This window comes from Peromyscus californicus, unplaced genomic scaffold (genome assembly GCF_007827085.1).
Source record: "Peromyscus californicus insignis strain IS unplaced genomic scaffold, ASM782708v3 Scaffold_9__1_contigs__length_137607984, whole genome shotgun sequence".
NCBI lineage: Eukaryota > Metazoa > Chordata > Mammalia > Rodentia > Cricetidae > Peromyscus > Peromyscus californicus.
Genome location: NW_026294617.1, coordinates 41,595,732 through 41,622,166, shown reverse-complemented (window position 1 = coordinate 41,622,166; position 26,435 = coordinate 41,595,732). Strand labels below are relative to the sequence as shown.

The 26,435-nt window shown below is 38.8% G+C and overlaps 1 protein-coding gene across 1 annotated transcript in view; it reads left to right on the top strand.

The window, feature by feature from the left end:
• Window positions 1-25,586, top strand: part of Gpr149 (G protein-coupled receptor 149) — a 67,883-nt gene extending 42,297 nt beyond the window's left edge. Inside the window, 1 exon segment of the mRNA XM_052730150.1 lies at window positions 22,619-25,586. Within this exon segment, the coding sequence (XP_052586110.1) occupies window positions 22,619-23,188 (570 nt within the window). The 3' untranslated portion in view covers window positions 23,189-25,586.
• The last annotated feature ends 849 nt before the right edge of the window (window positions 25,587-26,435 follow it).

The following is a 26,435-nucleotide window of genomic DNA, read 5'->3' as shown; positions in this document are numbered from 1 at the left end:
TGATCTAAATTTCATGAGTTCCCACTAGTTTGGTTTGGTTGTCTCTGTAGGTTTCCCATCATGATCTTGATGCCCCTTGCTCACAGAGTCCCTCTTCTCTCTCTTTGACTGGACTCCTGGAGCTCAGCCCATTGCCTGGCTGTAGATCTCTGCTTCTACTTCTATCAGTTACTGGAGAAAGGCTCTATGATGACAGGGTACATATACACAATAGAGTACTACTCAGCAGTGAAAAACAATGACATCGTGAAATTTGCAGGCAAATGGATGGAACTAGAAAAAAATCATCATGAGTGAGGTAACCCAGACTCAGAAGGACAAACATGGTATGTACTCACTCATAAGTGGATACTAGATGTAAAGCAAATGATAACCAGACTACAACATACAGCTCTAGAGAAGCTAGCTAACAAGGAGGACCCAAAGACAGACAAATGGATCAGCCTGGGAAGGGGAAATAGATGATATCTCCATAAGTAAACTGGGCATGAGGGGTGGGTAATAGAGGGTAGGGGATGGGGGATTAGAACATAAGGGATTCTTTTTTTCTATACCTTTACCTTGATAAGGAAATTTGGTGTTTTCAGTGTGTCACATATATCATGGAATTCCCATTAGTACCTTTATTTTATCTTTGTCTTTGTGTGATTGTTTGGGTTCCTTTACCTGGTCTTCAAGCTCAAATATTCTGTCTCTCCTTGATTCATTTTATTGGTGAGACTTTTTGTTAATGAATGCTCTTTATTTGGCCTATTATCTTTTTCACTTCCATCATTTGAAATTGGTTTTTCTTCAGTATTTCTGTCTCTTTGTTGCATTCCTCTTTCATATCCTGCATTGCCTTATTTCTTTTGGCTGTTTATGTTCTTGGTAAGGGACTTTATTACCTTTGATTTCTTTGAACATACTCAGAATCATGCTCTGAGTTCTCTATCTGGGATTTTATCTAACTCTCTCACTAGATGCTATTACTGTGGGATTAGTATTTTTTAGATTAATCATTTAATTAGTAAGTTTAGAGGAGTTATATTTTCTTTATTTTTCATATTTCTTATGTTACTGCTTTGAAGTTTATACATCTTGGGTAATTTTGTTGCTTGGGATTTTTTCTTATCAGTTGTAGTCTTTCAGTTGAAGTGTTTGCAATTGTAGATGGTATTTGCATGTTATAGAATTGAGGTGCATAATTCAGAAACTATTTCCTTAGTCCATGAGCTCAGGATGCAGACCCTATATTATTTTCTGAGTATAATGTTAATTGTGAGAACTACCATAGCTTCTTCATATTGTCACTGTACAAATGCCATGCTAATAAAAATAGTGGCCCTTCTGACTTAAAAAGAAAAACTGATAGAAAATAAGCAATCACAGATAGTATGAAATATATTGAAGTTTTAGTTAATAAGATTATGACTGGGAAGGAAGTGTATGAGGATAGGAATAAATACTAGATTAAAAGTATTAAACTCAAGGTGAGTTAAGTAGCTAAAGGGGGAAAGTTAGGATATCATTAGGAAACACAAACCTTAGAGATTGTAAAGCCTGTGAAGATTATAATTAAAAGGTACCAAGAAGAGAGATAAAGATGAGAGGAAGAGGGAAAGGCATAAGAATAGAAGCAGGGGCTGGAGAGATGGCTCAGAGGTTAAGAGCACTGGCTGCTCTTCCAGAGGTCCTGAGTTCAATTCCCAGCAACCACATGGTGGCTCACAACCATCTGTAATGAGAAATGGTGCCCTCTTCTGGCCTGCAGGCAATCATGCAGACAGAACACTGTATACATAATAAATAAATAAATAAATACATACATACATACATACATACATACATACATACATAAATACATAAATAAAATTAAAAAATAAGAGCAGATTATTTGAAATATGGGTGAGAGGTATGGGAAAGAGTTCCTTGTAGCAGATTTAGTAGAGAAACATGTACAGCAACCCTAAGATGTAGCTGAGAAATATGCAGACAAATATAAAACCACTATGAGACATACCTATGGAATGAACTGTTTATAGAACTGCACAACCTCTGGTTCTACCAGGCTCCAAGTGTTGTAGTGGTGGGAAGGGCCACTAATCTCTGCAGCTTCAGTGTTCCATCTTGCTCTGGCATTTGGAAAGGGAATGTTTTAAATCCCTTTTCTTGTAGTTCACCAAGATCTTGGCCCTCTATTGCGGCCTGTTCTAGTCCGGCATGGAGAGCATATATAAGGAACAGTACTTCCCTTACGGTTATTACTGCTGTCCCCTAGAAAGCTTAATTCAGTCAAATGGTGCCAATTTGAGAGGGCTTATAGCTGGACTCTCATTCTTAGCTCTCCTTTCCCGCAGAAATCACTCCTGGCTTGTACTTTATGTACACACCCTGTCTCTTGGAGGATAAAAATGTATTGACTGTTTTCTTTCATTGAGTTTCAGTGGTGAGGCTTCTAGTCTGCCTTTTACCCAGAAGTCCTAGATTTAGTAAAGGAACAAGAACAATTTTCTATTCCTGACATTATAAGGAGTGTGTATGCAATTCTCTTCTCAGAAATAAGCCAATACAGTGATCCTCTGTAAAGGTTAATATTGATTGTTAACAGGGCTTAGAACCCCTTAGGAGACAAGCTTTTAGCCATCCCTGTGAAAGGGTATCTAGGTTACATTAGTCTTTGAGTATATTTGTGTATTGGTTACTTTTCATTTGCTATGATAAAACTCCACAATCAAAGAAACTTATAGAAGAAAGAGTTTATTTGGGCTGACCTTTCCAGAGAGATAATAGTCCATAATGGCAGAGTGAAGGCCTGGCAGCAGGAGCAGGGGGCTGAGAGCTCAGGTCTTCAAATCACAAGCAGGAAGCACAAAGCAAACGATAACCAGCATGAATCTTTTATTCTCAAAATCACCTCCTCCTAAGCCATACCTCCTAAGCCTCCCAAGCATCATTAATTGGGGACTGAAAACTCAAATGCCTGACATTATGCAGTCATTTCTCATTCAAACCGTTACAGTCTGTAAAGGATTACCTACATACCATTCAAGGAAGTGGGAAAACTCACTTTAACTGTGAGTGGCAAGGTTAGGAATTCCCTGGGCTGGAGTCCTGGACTGAATAAAAATGAGAAAGGAAGATGAACACTAGCATCCGTTGCTCTAGCTTTCTGCCTGAGAATGTGTGAGTTGCCTCAGTCTGCAGGGACGGACTGTAACCTTGAACTGTGAGCAAAGGCTAGCCCTTCTTTCCTTAAGCTGCTTTGTCAGATAGTTTGTTGGAACCATGAGGCAAGTAATGATTTGCTTTCCAGAGTTGCAGTTACTATTAGTCAAGTACAGTCTAAAAACATTAAACGAAAAAGTTCAAAATAATGAAAATTTAAAAAGAAAAAAATCGTTTTTGAGTAAGTGATGAAATTTAGTCTGTCCCTCCCAGGCTGTTAATCATCCTTCTATACATTCTTTTATATATGGTTAGTTACTTTGTAGCCCTCTCTGTTATCAGGTCTTCTGTTGTGATTTAACAGTCCTTGTGTTCAAGTAATCCTTTCTTTACTGAATGATAACCCAAATACAAAAGTAGTGATGTTAATGAAAAGAAGAATGTTTTCAATTGAATAAAGAAAAGTGTTTGTTTTGGGGGGGCGGATATTGAGATTGCTAAAGATCTATGGGAAGAATAAATTTCCTGTCTGTGAAATTAGGAAGGAAAAAAAAAAAGAGGACATTTATGCCAATTTTACTCTCATGTCTCCAGCTACAAACATTATGGCCGTGATCAGTAAGTGCTTAAGATAGAAGGCATTCAATTTGCATATCTATCTGTAGGGGGAAAGAATGGCATTTCAGACTCAGCACTCTCTGTGGGATCAAACATCCAGTGAAGATCCACGGATAGGGAGCAACTACTGCAGTTGGAGTATTTCATTGTTGCATAGCTCAAAGAAGTCAGTGCTTAAGTTTTAAAGACTGAGCATGTGGATGATGTTTTATGGATAACTTCATCATTAATATACACCTTTTATGAGATCTGATGTCAGTACATTTTTCATTAAATTTTTCTAAAGAATCTTTGTTATAAGTTTTAATTGTTCCAATATTTGCCCAGTTGGAAAGATTCTGCAGACTTTGTCTTCTAAATCAGTTTTAGTTTTAGAAAACAATTTCCATGTATCACACAGTCCACAGCTGTGCAAGCAGTGGGAGAAAAAAAAAAAACAGTTCAGGAGTGAGAGGAAAGGGGCTTTTCATGCTCTTTGACTCAAGAGCTGAATTTTACATTTCATCTTTTGTTCAAAAGCAAAATGATCTGCATTTAGTTTTGTCTTGAGAATAATGACTTTATTTTTTTGCATAACAATAGTGCATCTTCATTATTTTTTAAAATTCAAGCAATACAGGGAAGTACTAAGAAAAGAAAAAAAGAGTGAACTAAAATGACACACCCAGAAAGAACTACAGATTGATCTGTGTGTAGATTATGGCAGGTGGACAAATGTGTAGTTATTTTATGGCTTCAGGCATGGAAATAGATGCTCAATTAAAATATAAGATAATGAGTCGTATTGTATGGTTTCTTTCCCCAGAGCCATCTGTCAGATTTTAATCCTGATTCTCCCACTTGCTGTCTGAAAAGGTGTCCTGGTTTTCTCCTCTGAAGAATAGAGATAATAGTGTTCTCTGTTATCAAAGGCATTTTTCTAGTATGTGGGTGTGTCCTCAGAAGCCAGAAAAGGGTGTCAGATGGAAATAGAAGTCATCCTTAATGTCTTTAACAAAGCAATGCTTGCTGCATATTCCTAGTCCTCAAATTATTATTTAATGTTACTCTTTAAGAGTCAAGAATAATAAATCAGGATTTTCATGTATTCTTAGAGTCTTCAAAATTATGATATTTTAAACATACTTTTAACCATCTGGTGCATTATCTATGAATCTCAAAGAGCAGCATTTCAGAAATTTGAAAACTTGTTTTTTTACTATATGTTATAATTCTAAATTGCATCATTGTTGGTGAATAAGCATATTTTGTTTTTAAATTAAAATTATTTAAATTAAAATAAGTAATATATTATTTTATCAGAAAAAGGGAATTACAAATTAGCTAGATATGCTATCATATAAGAACAAGTATGTAATAAACATACACATGCTTATATAGTCCCATATATGTAGGATTCCATGTGGTCTTTTACTGCTATGCAGTGCTTAATAAGTGTTTTTTTCAAAGATTTATTTATTTATTACATATACAATGTTCTGTCTGCATGTATACTTACAGGCCAGAGCAGGGCACCAGATCTCATTATAGATGATTGTGAGTCATCATGTGGTTGCGGGGGAATTGAACTCAGGACCTCTGGAAGAACACCCAGTGCTCTTAACCTCTGAGCCATCTCTCCAGTCCAAGTATTTCTTTTTTTAAAAAAAAATGATTTATTTATTTTATTTACACATATGTTTTATCTGTATGTATATATGTATGTGCACTACATGTGTGCCTGATGACCATTAAGATCCAAAGATATTTGGTTTCTTTGAGTTTCTTTTCCATTATCCATTTAGAAGTATGTATATATAAGATTTATATCTTAATATTTAACTATGAGATGTAGCAAGACTCTTAACAGTTCTTATTAATAAAATCAAACCTGAGCCAGGTAATGGGGTGAACACTGGAAGGTCAGAGAGACAGAACACAGCTAACCTCACCTGGCCAACTTCTCGGCTGGTCTTGTTTCCTCAGACTGGAAGCCTCTGTGTCCTCATATCTGAATGGCTCTCAGCTGAACTGCTGCTAGAAAGTCTGAAAGCTTAACCAGCCAAATGCTTAACCAGCCAAATGCTTAACCAGCCAAATGCCTCTAGTTTCTGGTCCTCACACCTTATAAACCTTTCTGCTTTCTGCCACCACTCCCTGGGATTAAAGGCTGCTTTCTGGGATTAAAGGCATGAGTCACCATGCCTGGCTGTTTCCAATGCAGCCTTGAACTCACAGAGATCCAGAGGGATTTCCGTCTCTGGAATGCTAGGATTAAAGGCGTGAGTGCCACCATTTTCTAGCCTCTGTATCTAGTGGCTATCTGTTCTCTGACCCCAGATAAGTTTATTAAGGTACACAATATTTTGGGGAACACAATACCACCACAATGAGCAATTGTACATGCTAGTGTATTTTCAGGTTTTTTTGGGGGGCACATATCCATTGTCAATATAAAAAAAAAAAACAACGATTTTGGGCATTTACCTTCTAGCTTATAATCTTATTTAGATCTATGTTTAGTCTTGAGTTTTTTGTGATGCCCAGGGATTTTCTCTATGAACTAATCATGTTACCTACAAATAGCTACAGTTTTATGTCTTCCTTTCTGATCATATCATTTTTGTTTCTCTTTCTTCACTTTAAGCTGTGCTAAAATTGTGCTGAGCAGAACAGTAAGCACCTTTGTCCTTACCTTGCTCCAGCTCTTGGAAGAAGAGTGCCTTTCTCTATTGAATGCACTGAGCTACACAGCTCTGATTGGTACTCTACCAAAGTGAGGAGAGTTTCTTTCATCCCTCCTTTCATATTGTTTAATCATAAATGAATATTTGATTTTGAAACCTGATTTTTTTTTCTGCATCAGTTAATATGATCATTGTTTTAGTTAGGGTTTCTATAGTTGCAATGAAACATCATGACCAAAAGTCAAGTTGTGGAGAAAAGGGTTGATTTGACTTACACTTTCACATGGTAGTATATCACTAAAGGAAGTCAGGACAGGAACTCAAGGAGGGCTGGAACCTGGAGGCAGGAGCTGATGCAGAGGCCATGGAGAGGTGCTACTTACCAGCTTGCTCCTTGTGGCTTGCTCAGGCGACTTTCTTATAGAACCCATGACCGTGCCCAGTGGTGGCACCACCCACAATGGGTTGAGAACTCCCCTATCCTGATCTTATGCAGGAATTTTCTCAATTGAGGCTCCCTCTTCTCAGATGACTTTAGTTTGTGTCAGTTTGACATAAAACTAGCCAGCACAATCATGGAATTTTTCTGTCTTAGCTGTGGTAGATCACATTAATCAGTTTTTGAGTTCTAAACCAGCCTGACATTTCTGTAGGAAATGTCACTTAGCCATAATGTGTAATTATTTTATTGATGGCTGAATTCTACTTATAAATATTTGTTCAAGATATTTATATCTGTATTTATGAGTGCTATCAATCTTTAAGGTTTTCTGATACTAGCAACATAATTTGGGTATTAGAGAAAATCAAGTCTTTGAAATAAAGTGTTCCCTTACTCTTTAGTTCCTTCAAGAAAGTGGATTTTTATTAGTTCAACTCTAAGCTGGTAGATTTCTCCAGTGAAACTATCTAGGCCTTAGGCTATTTCTCCTTTGGTATTTTCAAATTATGGTTTCAAATGCTTTGGTAGTTTCAGTGAATTACAATCCCTGTTTGATTTTAGATGCGCTGTGGTAATTTTTGTGCTTTCAGGGAGTCAGTACGTTTCATTTAAGTTGTTGAATTCAACTGTGTGATTTGTATATCATGGCTCATCATCTTCCCAGCATCCATGGTCATCGCCTCTTCCTTTCTGATGCAGGTCATCTGTATCTTCTCCTTTTCCTTTGTCAGTGCTCCTAGAGTTTGTCAATGTTATCGGTCTGTTAAAAACCAACATTCTTGCATTGGTTTTTCTCTATTGCTTTCATTTACATGATTTCTGTTCTCTTATTTTCTCCTTCATTGCTGCTTTGACATATTTTGTTTTTGCTTTTCTAAACATAAATCTTGGTAAAAGCTTAGACTCAAGATTGCTTCTGTATTCTAATACATGGATTTAGTGCTTTCAATTCCTCCCAGTGCGGCTTTAGCACAGATTCTGATATGCTGATTTATTTTAATTCAGCTCAATGTGCTTTTATTTCCCTCAACATTCTTCTTTGAGTCATGGACCATCTCATAGTGTTTACTTAGTTTTTAAGAGTTTGGAAATGTTCTTATTGTATTCTGGTTACCCTGATTCCACAGAGAGAACAATATTCTATATAATTTCATTCTTTTTAATGTATTTCAGTTTCTTTTGAGTCATGTAACAAATTAAAGATAATCTCAGAGAGTACTAAAATGCGTCCATATCACATTAAGAAATGAAAACAAAGCCACTTCCTCTTGGATTAATTTGACCAAGAGTGAGCCCATGTTTCAGTTCTCTAATCTACCTATGCCCTGATCAGTCTACAGTTCATGGTAACCGAGCTACCTGTGAGCTCTCTGTTGTGTAATTCTGTTCTGTCCTTGTGCCTGTCTCTGCATGTCTGAATCTGTGCCTATCCCCGTGTCTGTCCATGAGAAGGACTTTGCTCTGTTTTTATTTAATAGCACAGAAAACATAGCATCGGAAAGGGATGAGGAATTCTTTACAGAAATCCTTAGTAGAGTTTTACAATGGAAGAAACTTTACTAATCCTGAAGGGTTTAAACTTTCCCACTTTTACAACTGAATTTAGGTTTCAGTTCTCTGAGAGGGACAAACAGGTGTCTCTCCCAACAAAGGGCCATTTATCAACAAATTACATTCAGGGACGAAGGGGAGAGCATGAACAAGGCCTGAGTCAGCCCTACAGTGTCTTCAGGACAGTTCCTGCAACCCCCTTGAAACTTACTCAAGTATGTCCAAAGATAAAAACTCAGCCAATTAAAAGTATACTAACGTAACTGCTGCTTCCTTAACCAATTATGTTTGAGATGACCTAACCATGCCTGAAGTTCCTCTAGCTGTGCTTAAAAGGAGCCTGCATACTCCTCTCAAGGGCATCGCCATTTTGTACAGGTGCTGACCCCGCATGCATGGTGGAATATTAATAAACACTCTTTGCTTTTATGTACTATTTGAGTCTGGGTTCTCCTTCACCATTTCTGGACCCTACAACCCCATCTGACTCAGAATAGCAGACAACCCTGCAAGCAGATGTTATTAAGCTATATCTATGTTGTTTGTAACACTTATGGTGGATATTTGCTTTAAAATTGCTTCAACCTGCTGACTGTTTCAGCTAATAATTACCATAGCACATACATACATTATTCTGGGTCAGGGTCAAAGAGGAGTACATAATTTAAGATAAAAGCTATGCATTTATCTTAGGTTTAAAAGCTTGATTGTATGGGAAATCCAAGTCATGTTGGCTACATTGTTCTCTTAAAGGTAGGTTAAATTTAAACAGGCTGAGCACACAATAGGAGAGCCAGTTAAGTGCTTAGTCTTAAAAGATCTTAAGGAGCATTATCAATTTTGCTGGGAGGTCTACCAAAAGTTGTCTGGAGGGGGGGAATTCAAAAAATATTTTCATAAAAACCTTATCACTATATTGTTCTATGATCTAGATATTATTTTCATACTAAATGCACTAACATTGGAAGAAAATATGTATTCTGCTATTGATGGATGGAACTTTCTTTAAATCTTCTACAGATTGATTAGATTCCATTGATTGATGATGTGCTTTCTTATTCTTGATGATTTCCGGCTCAGTTCTCAGTTGCTGATACAGTGTTGACATCTCCAGCTGTATGGAGAACTTTTTCTTCCTGTGTTATCAGTCTTGCTTCACGCATTGCACTGCTCTGTGGTTTGCTGTGGACATTTTGGGACTGCTATGTCTTCTTGGTGGATTGATCCCTTTGTCACCATGGAATACTCTTTCCTGTCACTGGAAGTTTTCTTCACTCCAAAGTCTATACTTGCTTTTTTCTTAAAGATTCATTATTTATAGGTATATGTCTGTTCCTATATGTGTGTATGCATATCACATGAATACAAGAGCTTTGGAGGCCAAAAGAGGACATTAGAAATCCCAGAACTAGAGGTACTGAGAGTTGTGAGCAACCACATAGATGCTGGGAACTGAAAGTAGGTCCTCTACAAAAGCATTAAGCACTCTTAACCATGGAACCACCTCTCTAGCCCCAAAGCATATACTTTTCACTATTAATACAGCCACTCTTGTTTTTCCTTGTTTTTGTATGGTGTGTATTTTTTTTATTCATCTGTTTCTATCTATTCATCCCATTATAGCTGATATTTCAAAAAGACATTGCATAAAATTACTTTTAATCCACTAGTCATTCTCTCGCTTTCTAACTGGCTTATTTAGTTCCTCCACACAGAATACTGTGAGGGAAGAGTCTCATATGGAGATAAAATGTAGAAGAACCATTAAACTATCTACATCTTCCTAAGCTCCATTTCTCAAGTCTTGATAAGGGACACAGAGGACAGAAACCTCCAAAACATCTTGGACTCCACTCTATGTCCCTCAATGGCCAGTATACAGGAGGCACTTCCTATATGTGAAGCATCCTACCCATCACTTCCTGTGAACTAATTTATGTAATGTTTGTGTTTTCAAATGGCAAGTCTAACAGGCAGAGAAGTGAAGGTTACAGAGATTGTGACTCCACTGGGTTCAAAGCCAGGTGTGCATGACTGGGCAGCAGAACTTCAGTATAAGCATCCACAGAACTGCAAGTTTTGTCTTGGAAGTATCTCTGTATCCTTCAGTCCCTTGTCTGCCACTTCCTGCATGAGCACTCAAGTTCAGGTCCTCTTTCCCTTGCACATATGATTTAAAAACACCTCCAGCCGGGCGGTGGTGGCGCACGCCTTTAATCCCAGCACTTGGGAGGCAGAGCCAGGCGGATCTCTGTGAGTTCGAGGCCAGCCTGGACTACCAAGTGAGTTCCAGGAAAGGCGCAAAGCTACACAGAGAAACCCTGTCTCGAAAAACCAAAAAAAAAAAAAAACACCTCCTGTTTGTTTTCCCTGGCACCTCACTCAACTTCTTTCAATCCGCCTTTCACAGGCTTCTTGGGTATCTTCCTAGACCTAAGTAGCAAAGTGGAGAGGATCTGGAATCTGAACTGAGTTTAGAGTGCAATCCCACCTTCCTATGTCGCCTGGGCAAGTTGATTGAGCTCCTCAGATCTTGATGTTAATTATTTCACTATTTTCATGGTTATCCTAAATTAAATTTCACCCATAAGGAGCCAGGTACTGTGTCTGCACAGTAGATATTCTCCATATCTTCATTCTCTTTTCCTTCATAGTGGTAGAAATAAAATCAGAATTTCCTCCTTGCCTATAGGGCACAAAACTAAAAAGCTCACCTTGGTGTTCAGGGCTATCAGCCCTGAATGTAACCTCTGTCAGCTCAGTTTCTTCTGCTCATGACCCTGTGCTCCCACCTGTTTGTTACACCCCTAGAACACATTTTCCCATTTTATCCCTATTAAATAATCAATCCCTGTAAGCCCCATTTAAAAACCTTTGTGTTAAAGTTGCTTCTCTAAATACTCTGTTAGTTCCTAACATGAAGAAATCCTTTTTCCCTCCATGTTTCCCTAGAACACTGTAGATTATGCCCAAATTAGGAGAGTGAAATGTTAGTTTGATTTATGTCAGGGCTACAAGGAAATAGGCAGTCACATGTTCCACTATGTCTTGGAGCAGCAGAAGCTGAGAAGAAAAGGCGTGACACAGGTGATCTTGGACTTGGATTTGACTGTGATTTGCACTTACTTGTGCTATGTCCCACAGCTCAATGACATTATCTGTATGTTTTGGATAACTAGGGCCTTCATTTTATCAGATTAACACAAATATTAAGTGTGGAGCTGAAAGTACCCACCGGGAAATGTGGCTTGAGCTCAGCAGGATCAGTTTTTGTCGTAGTGAACATCAGTCTTCATGGTTAGACTTTCACCAGTGGAAAAGGCCTTGGATAAGGAGAAGGCTCAGTGGTTAAAAATTCTTGCTGTGCAAGCCTGAAACCTGAGTATGGAAACCCAGAACCCACACAAAAAGCTGTACACAATGGCATTTGTCATCCCCAGTGTTCTGAGGCATGATTCCTGTGGCCAGCCAATGTAGCCAAAATGGTGAGGCTTCAATCCTGTCTCAAAAAAAAAAAAATGGAAAAGTGATTTGAGAAAGGTCCACCCACCTCTGGCCTGCACATGTACCCACATAGACAAATGAACCTGCCTATGCCACACAGCCACACACATAGACATCAAATTAAAAGAAAAAGAAATGACATAAGGCACAGGCTGGAGGTTCAGACTTTGCCACACATTTTTTCACATGAAAGTCTTTTATGAAAGGTCTTTATCTTCTTTTCCTAACTTTTCCTTGTTTTGGTCAGTTCTTGTGTGTCATCATACTTAGGTTCACTAATTATACAAAAAGGACATGGTGGGACAAAGGATTTGAAGAGCTGAATGTGTGAAAATATGTAACCTTTATGATGACTGAATTTTCCAAAAGCAAATTTTAAAGATTTTAATTTCCTCATGATTTTCTTTTTTTCTTTGGTTTTTGCTTCCTTCCTGGTCTGTCTATTCCATCTTCCCCAACTGCTCTAAGTCTTGCTCGACTTACGCTCCTCAATGTATATACTGTTAAAGGCCAAAAGTCACTGAAAGGTCATCAGAATGAAATTTAAAAAAAATTATTAAATTTGCCAATCACTTTGAATATTCATGGGGGTAACGATACATTCCAGCCTCCAATTCAGAGACTGTGGCCTTGGGTAAAGTGTTGAGCCTTCCTGCTGTAATATGCCTTGCTTAAGCTGAATAATTCAGACAAGCAACAGAAAGTTCACCTTGTTAGGATAATCACCTAGAGACACTCTTTTTATATTATAATTTCACCCCGAATTCACCTAGCAGCTTACTGTGCAAAAATAAAAGGCATTCACTATACCCAAGGTCATCAAGTTTGAATCAATTATCACGGAAGATTATTTGTGCTAATGTGTTTACATGGCAGGCTCTCTTCTCCTGAAGTATTTGTGAGGTTCAGAAATGCTTTTCATTTCTAAATTAAACAAAACAAAACAAAACCTCCCAGCCACCCACACTCCCAAGTATACTGCAGTAATGGGCTATCATTATTCCCAGGCAAATGCTAATTCGTTAACTTTAAAATGGAAAGAAAGCACAGACTATGAAATGAATAGTCCCAGGTTATTTCAATAGATTACTCTGATCATGCAATACAGTTGATGTCTAATTAAGTCCCATACATTTCAGTTTTATCAAAGAAAATGCTGAGAAGATCTTCCCATGCATTTACAACTGGCACCACTTACACAACACTGTCAAAACACAAAAATACATACTGGAAAATCATACTATTTTGCTTTTAAAATGTAAGTACCCCACATTTCATTATTGCTGCTGCTAGTCTGTAGCTGTTTTGAGCCAGGGTCTTGCTTTGTTACCCAGACTGGCCTCATAGTCAAGACCTTCCTTCCTCTACCTTCTGAATGCTGAGATTACAGATCTGTGTCACCAGGCCCAGCTACCTCACTTATTTTGAAGTGGCATCTTCACCAGATACTGTATCTGGTTTCCTGACTGTCCATGAACATTAGGATGAATTACTATAGCTTTAATATTTGGAAATTTACCACACTAGCATGTTTCCCTATTTTCTTGCTTACCCACAAGCGTATGAAATGTTCACATTACGAAGGATAATTTCATTTGGATTTTCATTTTAAAGATATATAAATCAATAAATATAAGAAAATGATTGGATTGGTAATACATCTTCCCCAAAGAAAATATTACTTTTCTTGTCTTCTGTTGGTCTTTGCTGTTTTTTATTATAGCAGTGTTGTCTTATTAGGTTTCACAACAGAGCTCACAGAGCTTCTTTACTTTAAAGGGTGTTTTAAAGGATTTATATGTCTGAACGTTTGGCTTGATGTATGTCTGCGCTCCATGTACATGCCTGGTGCCCATCCATGGAGGCCAGAAGATGCCATCAAATCAGGTCCCCTGGAACTGGAGTTATAGATAGTTGTGGGCCACTATGCAGATGTTGGGAACCAAACCTGGGTCCTCTGTAAGAACAGCAAGTGCTCTTAACCACTGAGTCATTTCTCCAGACTCTAGAATGGGAGCTTTTAAAAACATGTTTAGATTGGCAACAGCTACCAGGTTCTTAGTTTTACTTAGATTTGTCCACCTTACTGGATTCTGTCGTTAGTTCTCTCTTAATTTTTTTCTCTAGAATTTCTAGGTGGGAAACACTTGCACCCATCAGCTGCTTGTTCTTGTTTCTTCTTGCTTAGTGCTTATACTTGTTTCTCTGGATCGCCACCCAGCTAAGACCTTTAGAGCAGTGCTGAATCATCAATGCCAGAGATTCCCACCATCTTTGAAGATGTAGTCCTCCTTTGGGAAGGTTCTAGAGTCTCTCTTTCCCTTGCTTGAACCTAGGCTAAGTGTCCTTTCCCCATGAAAGCCCTGAGTTGCTGTACTTGCTTTGGAGACTGAGCAGCTTTGTGGTTTGTGGGCTCTTTAAGTATGGGAACATCTTTGCTCCACTGTTGGGGACCAGCCAGCCTACTCTTCACTCGTATTTGTGACTCACTTAGTCCTTGTTCTCTATTCTGTCAATAGCGGTAGACAAATTGTTGTGATTTTATCGAATCTGTCGGTTCCTCTTTTCTATCTCTTTCAATATCAAAGTTCTTTGTTCAAGATTCAATTTTCTTTAGCCTGGAACTGTTTTCTCTAACTTAAACAATACACAAATCCTTTCTAAAGAGAACAAATAATTCTATCAATGATGCCAGATTTTTTATGATTTTACTTAAAGGAGTACAAATAAAGTACAGCAAACTCAAAGTTGACTTACACCTGTAAACCTAGCCCAAGGGAGGCATGGGCAGGAAGGTATGCTGCCAAGGTAAGCTTGATTTTAAACCATATCTATAAAATATACGCAAAATATACCACCTTAGTTATCTTTAAATGATGTCTGCTCATCAATATTCATATACTTAATATGTGATAATTCTAGTTATTTTTTACTTTTGGAGAAATTGTTCTGTTTTCCATGGCATCTGCATTGTTTTACTTTCACACAAAGAATAGGTTTCCATTTTTTAATGCATCCTCCTCAATAATGTGCTCGTCTGTTCTTTCATAGTAGCCCCCAATGAGTATTGAGTGGAATCTCATTGGAGTTTTGATTTGTGGTCCTGTATGAGTGATGCTGAGCATCTTGCCATGTGTGTTCTGGTCACCAGTGCGTCTTTTTTTTTGTTTGTTTGTTTGTTTGTTTGTTTGTGAAATCCTATCCAGGTTCTTTGCACATTACTCAGGTTGGCTTTTGCTCCCATCTCTGCTTTTGCTCCTGTAGCTCTTGAATGTAGACTACCCATTAAAATGGGCATGTTTGAAAAAATTCTTTTAATAACCCAGTACTTTGTTTGCTATTTCAGAAAAAAATCAGTCTTCATATTTAGCCAGACTCTAGCAATACGTAATTCTCAAATGCTAGTTTGAATGAGCTATCCTCTGCTAACTCAGTAACGACTGTTCATTTGGTGGTGCCATTCATGTGGGGAAGCTTTAGACATCTGCAGTATGTGGACCTGTCAAAGCAAATGAAGAAAAGCTCCCAATCTCGTTCACTTTAAACATTTTTGAAGATTTATTTTTATTTCATGCGGATGAGTGTTTTCATGCATGTATGCATACATACCAAATGTATCACTGGTACCTGTGAAGGCCAGAAGAAAGTGTTAGAGCCCCTGGAACTGCAGTTAAAGGTATTTTTGAACCTCCATGTACCAAACCCGGGTCCTCTTCGAGAGCAGCAAGTGTTCTTAATCTCTTTAACTTTTATGTACTGACTTTGGAGGTTGGGTGGCATGCACTTACAGCATGGCTTGTGTATGGAAGTCAGAGGATAACTTAAGGAGGACTGTGTTTTTTCCTTCCACTACTTTGGTTCCAGGGACCAAACACAGGTCACCAGGCCTGCTTGGCTAATGCCTTTACCTGCTGAGCCATCAGTCCCTCATCTGCTTTATATGAACTGCTATCAGTGGTAGCATTTTTGCAAAAGAAGACATAGTTCACTGTCTCTTTTGATAGGCAAGTCTATACCAATTTTATCTGTTTGTTAACTCAATTTTCTCATGACTTTTTTTTGTTTTCTGTTTGTATACTACACAGCATTTTGTTCGTACATGTAAAATGTCAAAGAACAAAACCTTAGAACTGATTTATCAAACTAATAAGGTAGACCATTTTTCTTATAATAAATCATAATGTAAGGGAATTCAGCTTTCAGGTGAGCTACTTCTTAGAATACAGAAGGAAGAAAGAAAGCCATGTTTACAATTCACATTATTGGACAACATTCAGAATGTTTTTTGTGTGTGTGCTTCTGGGTATGCCTATGTGTCCGTGTGCTTGTGAGGGTACACTCACACACGCAGGTGTGTGTGGAGGCCAGAGATTAACCTCGAGATGCCTTCCTCAATTGCTGTCCATGTTTATTGCTTGAGACAGGGTCTTTCACTTAGACTCACCATTTTGGTTCAATTCCAGTGAGCCCCAGGAATCCTCCTGTCTCTATCCCCCCAAAGCTGAGGTAACAGATGCATGTTACCACACACAGCTTTTTACTTGAGTACTGGGGGGGTCAGAAGTCAATTCTTCATACTTACACAACAAACTTTACCACTGAACCATCTCCCCAGCCCTGACAGTCAGATTTCCTGACTGTGTAATGCTTTAGGCAATTTTGTAGTAAAAATTCATAAATCTCTGTCTTTGATAAGAAAAACATTTTTTTCAGGATAGGGAGATTTTTGGATGAACTTCAATTTTTTATTTATTTACTTATTATTTTTTAAACATAATTCTTTATTGGTTCTTTGGAAATTTTACATCATGCACCCCAATACCACTCACCTCCCAGCCCCTCCATATCCTCCTCTGACCCCTGCAACATCCCCACAGAGAACTCCCCTCCCAAAAATCAATTAAAAACAAAACAAAACACACACAAAAACACCTCCCTTCTCTGTCTTTCCAACACCTCTTCATGCATCCTAGTAGCATTGGGTGCTTCAGAGTGTCAGCCTTTTTGTCCAATCAGCCCCACCCACAAAATGTTCATTGCAATGAGTCATTGGTCTGGTTCAGGTCCTCTGGCACACCATCATCACTGGACTCTCACCGAAACTCCTCTCAGACATCCTGTTAGTGCCTCAAGTTATGGAGATCCTGTGGCTAACGTTCTGCAGGACCAGTCCCTTTAGGCTCTCCAGCAAGTCTTACATGTGGTACATGTTAGGGTGGGCCAATGGAAGGCCCAGGATGTGGGTCTGTGTGGTAGCTGAGTTGATGGGTCCTGGCCACTGGAACCACAGGTTGTGGCCTAGACCCTGGGCATCCATGTGGCCTTTGGTGTCACCATGGGCCACAGACATCAATACATACCCTGGCTATGGTAAGACCACGGACCTAGATTTAGTCCTCAGCAGCAGCAGCCTGGGCCTGGATGTCACCATGGATTGGCATCACCCCACAGCAGTGTGGCCCTAAGAAACCAATGTGGTCCCAAGTGATGGACCAGACCCCCCAGCACACTGCCCTTGATGGCACCAGGAGCCATGGATATCAATGCAGACCCTGACTGAGATATGGCCACGGACCAAGACATGACCTTCAGCAGCAGCAGCCCTGGCCTAGATGACACCTTGGCTCCAGGTGTCAGTGCAGACCACCTAGACCAGTGTTGTCACAGAGGCAGCACAGTCCTTGGGCACCAACATGGCCACAGGTTATGGCCTAGACCCTGGGCATCCGGGTTTTTGGTGGCATCACAGGCTACAGATACCAACATAGAACCTGACTGTGGGAGGACCACAGACTCAGACATGCCCTCAGCAGCAGCCCGGGGTCGGATGTCACCATGGTCCCAGGTGGCAGCTCAGGTCACTCGGGTCGGCATTTCCCCAGCTGCAGGATAGCCCTAGGGCCCCATCTAAACTCCAGGTGGGGGTCCCAACCAGGGCATCCACATGACCCCCAATGATAACAGGCACCATGGACATCAACACACACCCTGGCTATAGTAGGGCCATAGACCTGGACATGGCCTTTGGCAGCAGCTTGGGCTTGTCAATACCATGGTTACTGGTGGCAGTATAGTCCACCCAGATTGTCATGGCCTAGGCCATGGCACAACCCTTAGTTGCCACCATGGCCACAGTTGGTGACCCAGAACCCGGGCATCAATGTGGATAGGATGAACGTTTAACTCATGATTTTCCAAGATAAAAAAATTGCAAGGCTTGATAACAAGGATGATAGCACTAATGCTGATGTCACTGCAAAGAGTGGATGCAGCTTAGTTTTGGTGTGATACAACAAACTTTCTTTGTTATCATATGGAAAACAATGTGTATATGAAAAACTAATCTGGTTTAATCTAATGCTATTTTACATTAGAAAAAAGAAAGAATTTTAAATATATAAAGATGTTCTTAACTTTTAAGACTAATCTGAAATGCCATCCCTATATAAACTATCCCCATCAGAAGTAGTTACTCCTTGAACCCTAGAGCACTTGGTTCCTATGTCAATTACAACAGTTAGAGTGAAATATTCATTTCTTCACTCCGTTCTAGCTTAAACACTTTAAAGATCTTGGGACTGAAGAGAGGAGAGCTGTACTCTCAATGTCAGCTTGATTCTTGTACAGAGTGTACATTTACCAAAATGTTTACTGAATAGGTAGAGAAATAAAAGCTGTTTTCCCTTTGCGGAAAATTGCCACTATTAAAACAACATTCTAATAGACCCAAAGTGTGCCCTGCTTCCTTTTCTACTTTGACCAATAGCATACCTGTAGAGTTGAGGAAGTTCTTTGCCTCCATAGATAGCTAAACTCTATAGTGCAACTTTTCAAGATCCTTGGCCCACTAGAGTGCAGATCCCTGAAGTTAGCATCCCAGGTACCCTTATGCAGAAACAGAATTCAAGATCTCTCCAAAAGGAGTAACTTAGACGTATCTCACATAGCCCAGGCTTTATTTTTCATGATCCTTAAATTCAAGGAAAAATGGAGTATTAAACAACTCCAATGTCAGGGGCTTTGGGGTCTACCACTTACTGAACTACCGGCAACTAACAGATGTGTAACAGATTGTTACAGTTACTAACTGTAACAATGTGGCATTGTATACAATTGTGTACCCACTGAATGAATAGTTCCAAACCCACAGTCACACAGATGGCCCTCAACTCTGCAGGACACAAAACAAAAGTCATGAATATGGGAAAGAGATTTGTGCAGAATAAAAGAGACTAGCAAAGTTGGGAAGGAAGAAAGAGAGAGGGAAAGTCACAAAATACATTATATGTATGTATGAAATTGTTAAAGAACAAAATGTATTAATTAAAAATAAACTAAAAATCAGAACACAGTTCCCATAAAGTTTATTGTTCATTCTCATTAAAAATTCTTTAACTATGGGCTAGAGAGTTAGCTCATTTGTTAGGAACACTTGCTGTTCTTACAGAGGAGTAGAGTACAGTTCCTAGCACCCACAAAGCTCACACCAGGTGTAATGCTAGTTCTAGAGGATCTGACACCCTCTTCTGGCCTATTCAGATACCAGACATTCATATGGTGTACATACTCATGTGCAAGCAAACACTCACAAGATCAAAAATTGAATATTAAAAAAACACTGAAAAATACTAAGCTATTTGAAATATTTTGCTGAGATTTGAAGAGAATCTATATCATTCTCCAAGAGTGGGAATCCAGTCCTGGGCTCCCTCTACTTATTCTCATTGGGACCAGATGCCTAATGTCCAGGCCTCATTCCCTCATAACAATTTTCCTGGAAATGAAAATTCCCCTTAGATGTGGGATTTTCAATGCTATAACTGAGATGAGCTCAGGAAAACTAGGAAGTTTGATCATCTTGAACTAGTAAAGCACATATAGGCAAACCCAGTAATCCGGCAAGTTAACTCAAGACTTCTTTCAGTCATAGGTGAATGTATAAAAGTATCTGCCAATTAACCCTTTCTGTAACTAGAGTTTTCCTGCCTTGCCCACAGTCAGGACAAATCTCTGACACCCGCCAGTCCCACAGCCGCTCAGACCCGACCAAGTAAACACAGAGACTTATATTGCTTACAAACTGTATGGCCATGGCAGGCTTCTTGCTAACTGTTCTTATAGCTTAAATTAATCCAGTTCCATAAATCTATACCTTGCCATGTGGCTTGTGGCTTACCGGCATCTTCACATGCTGCTTGTCATGGCGGTGGCTGGCAGTGACTCCTCCCACCTTCCTTTTCTCTCAATTCTCCTCTCTGTTAGTCCCGCCTATACTTCCTGCCTGGTCACTGGCCAATCAGTGTTTTATTTATTGACCAATCAGAGCATTTGACATACAGACCATCCCACAGCACTTCCCCTTTTCTTTCTTTCTTTTTTTTTTTTTTAAAAGGAAGGTTTTAACCTTTACACATCTCCAAAGCCAGCTTGGTATATTTGGGAATTTGGGTGTAGCTTCTCTTACTACTTCCTGCTGGAAGGGGGAGCTGTATCTTATGGGGAGATAAAGAAAATTTTAGGATTATGGAGTAGTCCATGAGGGTGTATCTTCTGAGCCAGTTGCCTTGAAATGGTTCTGGATGTTGGATCATCTGGGCCATGGTGTCATCAGAGACCTTTCAGGGAGTCTTGACTGGTCAAACCTGATGTATCTTAATCTGGAACAAATCCATAGCCTCTGGCTTTCTGTGGAAACAAAAGCAGAGACTCTTTTCCAAATCAACATATCCTTACATCTAAATTTTGAAGTCAAGGTACCTTTAAAATATACATTTTGGCATAACTCAACGGCTTTTGCAATCAAATGTTTTTCTTCAGTTATGAATATCAAAGAGAACATAATCCAGATTCTCTGTGTGGCAGCCATCTTTACGTGGCTTGTTTTTTATATTACCTTGAGCCTATTGCTTTAAACTGCAGCCTTCTAAGCCTGAAATGGCACTGTCGCTACTGGCTCTGCCCACTTCAGCTTCCCAACATGGTAGTGGTACGTTTTCCGCCAGCTCTGGGAGCCATCAACTCTCAGAAATAGTGGGTCTATGCTTCTATCAAAGCAGCTTGCAGCCCAGAAACCTCTTTTTTTTGTTTTGTACTAGCAAAGGCTAAATTCACCACGCAGCTTAATGTGCCACTTGCAGAGGCCTCATTCCCGACAAACTGCAGGTAGAGCGCACATGCCAGGAACCCGCCATAGTAGCTCAAACACGCAGGCTGCCGCTAACTTGAAAGAGACAGCTAGGAACTGTTTTTAGCTCCATTTTAGAATCTTTTTTCTCAGGTTTTAGGTGGAAACTATTGCCAAAATGTTGGGCGCCATTTCTAACTGGTGCTATTTTATTTGTACTGAAATGTGATTTTATTTGTATGTTAATAAATAAAGTTGCTTGGGGGTCAGAGCTAATAGCAAGCCATAGCAGAGCTAGGCATTGGTGGCGCTAGGTAGATCTCTGTGTAGTCAAGGATACAGCCAGCATTGGAGACACACGCCTTTAATCTCAATACCAACCATAGAAGATCTGGAGGTCTGTACAAACAGGCAGTGACGAGGCGGTCATGTGGTTGGGTTTACAACCAATGAGAAGGCAGAACAGAAAGTCTATATAAGACAAACACTCAAGAAGTAGGTCTCTCTTGGCTGAAGAGGCTAGCTGCAGCAGACGGGTAAGGCTCTTAGCTCTGATCTCTTGGCTTTGTTCTTTGCATTGGTTCTGTGTTTCTTATTTAATAAGACGGTTGGTTATATCTACACCCCTCCTCTTATTTTTTATGGACTAGAACATGTTTTAATTAGAGCAATGCATTTCAAACTTTATCATACAGTAGATTCAACATGGGCCTTATTAAGTGAGTTTTCCCTTGGTTAGCTCCAGGGTAGAGTTACAAGTTTCCAGATAATGCTGATGTGATCTGTTGTAGAGAACTCTGAGTATTTATATATTACCATGTTCTTTCATCACTAACATGTAAGCAGAAAAGGGGTCAGTAGAAAGTATGAAAGTGCAATAAAGATTATAGACTTTTATAAGAATCAGTTTTATTTTCTTTTTTATTTCTTAAGTATCTCTCAATGCAGCTTCATAAAAAGAGGTTTAAACTTTGGGGAGGCTATTTCCAGAGCCATGGAGTTCTCTATAATTGGGTTTACCTTAATGACTGTCTTCTTGATGGAAAAGTAAACTAACTGGTGACATTTGGTTCCTCTTAGGAACTAACAGCTGAAATATCCTCTACACTTAATTTGCATCATAGCTTTGCAAATACCATTTTCTCTGTTAGGAACACTAATGAGAAGAAACACTGCATGCTGATAACATCTACATTTCCTACTATCTATGTATGCTTTTAAATGTAAATGAATATGTAGCAGAAATATAAAAGCAATTCCACATTGTAAATATGCATTTAATTTATGCCCAAATTCTACACTTGAAAGGAACATCATCTTATTGCTTCCTATCAGTACACTCATTTCTCTTTCAAATCTGGAAATATCTCTTGCCTTCTCTTAAGTTACTGCACTTCTTTAGGTATATGTGACTTGGGAGAAACTCAGCTATAGAAGCAGAATCTCATTATCTGTAAGTAGTTTCAGGGAAAATGGATCCAAAGTACAAAGCTTACCATTTTGTTGTGTAAAATGAATTTCTATGTGTCGATTTCAATAATATAACCATTTTGTTTCTGTCCCCAGCGTTCCAGTGGGCTGGCTATTCCCTTATGTGCATTCCAGGGAACCGTGTCTCTCCAAGCACCTACCGGGAAAACTCTCTCTCTTTCTACTTATGAGGTCAGTGCAGAAGGACAAAAGATAACCCCTGCCTCTAAGAAAATAGAAGTCTATCGATCAAAAAGTGTTGGCCATGAACCAAACTCAGAGGAGTCTCCCTCTACATTTGCAGACACCAGCGTGAAAATACACTTGGAGGTTCTTGAAATTTGTGACAATGATGAGGCTTTGGACACTGTGTCAATTATCAGCAACATCAGCCAGTCCTCCACCAAAGTCAGGTCTCCTTCTTTGCGCTACTCAAGGAAGGAAAACAGATTCGTCTCATGCGATTTAGGAGAAACTGCCTCATACTCCCTCTTCTTACCCACAAGTGATCCTGATGGCGATATCAACATCTCCATCCCAGACACTGTGGAAGCACACAGACAGAACAGTAAGCGGCAGCGTCAGGACAGAGAAGGTTACCAGGAAGAGATCCAGTTGTTAAACAAAGCCTACAGGAAAAGGGAAGCAGAAAGCGAGGGTAGTTAGGGAGTGCCGGGTCGAACAGGGCCAGAACAGCTCTGCAACCTTGGACTGCAAAACTTGCTCTAGTGCTAAGACTCATTTCCCTCTTCCTTCTAATCATAGGCCTACATAAGCTTTCCTGGTTATTATTTTTGGGGGTTGACTTGCCATAATGCATACATAAAGTGCATTTCATGTACTACTTAAAGATCATACACTGTGGTGATTGAGCAACTTTGTGTCTGGTTTCTAAAACCTTTCTAAACCAAATCTTGACCTAGTTTGCTAATATTTTGCCATTTATGAAAAGAACACACTGTTTTCATGCATGAGTTTCTGCACACATGCTGCTTTTTACTGCAAGAGGGAAAAGAGATGTTGTGGAAATGGAAAAAAAAATTGTACCAAAACTCTGAGTTGTATTTGAATACATATTTGCCTAGTCTAGCCAAACAAGCTTATTTCAGTGACTGCTTTAGCCTTTCAGTGGTCTAGGAAGTTTGTTTTTGTGTAATTAGCTTCTAACATGGAAATTTAGAAATATGTATAGCCCTAGTCTACTGTTATTTCATTTGTTATTATAAAATTCAAGTAGTTTAGTGAGTGGTTCTGTTTGTCTCTCTTGAATATATCTTTCCCTTTTCAGTGTGTCAAGATCACTCTTAAATACTTGGTATATTGCAAGTGGCATTAGAAGTAATCTTTAACTCAAACCTCTCTGGAAAAAACTTGTTGTTAGATTTCTCTCCCTCTAACAAATACCTGGGATATGCTTTATTTGGATTCATGTGATGTAGAATTTTAATTGAAAATGTGTTACATTTGTTTATACTGTGGAGCGTTTGTTTAATGATGCAAAGGTGTGTTGCATTCTTTTATGTTGCATTTTTTAACTCTGTGAAGCTTTGTTACTTTGTCTCTCTAAAACACCCGGTTGGTCTAATAAAGAGCTGAATAGTCAATAGCAAGGCAGGAGAAGGGATAGGCAGGACTGGCAGGCAGAGTGTATAAATAGGAGAAATCTGGAAAGAGAAGATCAAGGAGCAAGAAAAGAAGGAGAAAGAGAGGAGGACTCCAGCTGCCAGCCACCCAGCTACACAGCAAGTCACAGAGTCAGAAGTAAAAAAAAGGCAGATAGCCAGCCTGCTCCACAAAGCTAGTTCCAGGACAGTTAGGGCTCTTACACAGAGAAACCCTGTATCAAAACAAAACAAAACAAACAAACAAATGAAAAAAAGGCATATAGAAAGGTAAAAGCCCAAAGGCAAAAGATAGACGGGATAATTTAAGTTAAGAAAAGTTGGCTAAAAACAAGCCAAGCTAAGGTCAGACATTCATAAGTAATAGTAACTCTCCATGTGTGATTACTTAAGAGCTGGATGGCAAGCCCCCCAAAGAGTAAAAAGAGTAAAAAACAAAACAAAACAAAAAACAACAATCATGATCTGTCTACTCTGTTGCTTCTGTGGCTGTGGCAAGGTGGCACATGGTGGAATGAGTACAGGGCAGAACAAAACCTCTCATCTTATGTGAGCAAATAAAAGAGACCACGGTGTTCCATAACCCCTTCTAGAACATGTGTCCATGGCATAAAGACATCCCACTAGGCCCCACCTCCATGTTCCCCTCTTCTAAAAGTACTTTCCTGGGGAACTATGACTCTTGACATTAACCTGCAGGGTCCAAATTATAACAAGCTATAACCATATCACCATCCAACAACTACTCTGTTTCTTTAAATGGAGATTGGGAGATAATCCTGTCACATTAAGTCCTGAGAGGTACACCACACTAGGGTAACAAGTTTCTGGCTAAAGAAGAAAACCACTGAGTCTAACAAAAGAATCTGCTCCTGTGCTGAAGATTTCTAAGATTTGCTTTGCATTCTTGAAGCCTAAAAAATTTACTTCAAATATTATTTCTAGAATTAAGAACCTTAAGATTTCTTCCCTAAAGACAATGTATTATCTCAAACAATGAACCAATTCAATATGTATTTCATTAAGTGATTGCAATGAATACATGACAAGATTAATTTTTTAAATACTTTATCAGAACACCAATAATGTATATTTCAAAAACTCTGTTCTTTTAAAATTATTTTATTTTAATTTTTCTATAAACATACCAAATATGTTGCCTAGATATTTATTTACAAAAGTCATTGTTGTTTCATGTATTCTTAGATTGTGTATACCTGTATTGCAGGCATATATGTTATTCACAGATTAAATTAATTATATTTAGAACAGTTCATTTTGGTTTCTGCTTCATTATACTGAGTCAAAACTCTTAAAATTATTTCACATGAGCTTTTACATTGTTATGTTCTCCAGAGAGTATTTGTCATCAAGAAAAGACACTTTGAAAATGAGTACCTCAAAATAAGTAAATAAATAAATCAATGAATGCATAAATAAATGGTAGTTGTGATGGCTCATGCCTAAATTTCCAGCACTTGGGAGAAACCAGAGGAGAGATGCAAGTTTGAGCAAGCCTGGACTCTACAGTGAGTTTCAGGCACCTAGACTACCAAGCAAGATCCTGCCTAAAAACAAACATAAAATATTGCAAGAACAACAATAAAATTCTAATAAATGACCTCAATGAAATTTTTCCATCTCTCATAACTACTCAATATCTCATTATCTAAATTTAAGAAAAGGTAATGTCACTATTAATGTTTTTAAAAGCAAACCTATAATAAGGCATAGCATATAAATTTAAACTTATAGGAATTCTCATTATATATATATATATATATATATATATATATATATATATATATATATATATATGCTGTGGGATGGTCTGTATGTCAAATGTGTTGCTGATTGGTCAATGAATAAATCACTGATTGGCAGTGGCCAGGCAGGAAGTATAGGCGGGACTAACAGAGAGGAGAATTGAGAGAACAGGAAGCTGGGTGGGGGGACACTGCCAGCCGCCATCAGGATAAGGAAGATGTAAAGTACCGGTAAGCCACAACCCACGTGGCAAGGTATAGATTAATAGAAATGGATTAATTTAAGCTGTAAGAACAGTTAGCAAGAAGCCTGCCATGGCCATACAGTTTGTAACCAATATAAGTCTCTGTGTTTATTTGGTTGGGTCTGAATGACTGTGGGACTGGCGGGTGTCAGAGATTTGTCCTGACTGTGGGCCAGGCAGGAAAACTCTAGCAACATATATATATATATATATATATATATATATATATATATATATATATATATATATATATAAAAAACATTCTTCACCAAAGTGGAGA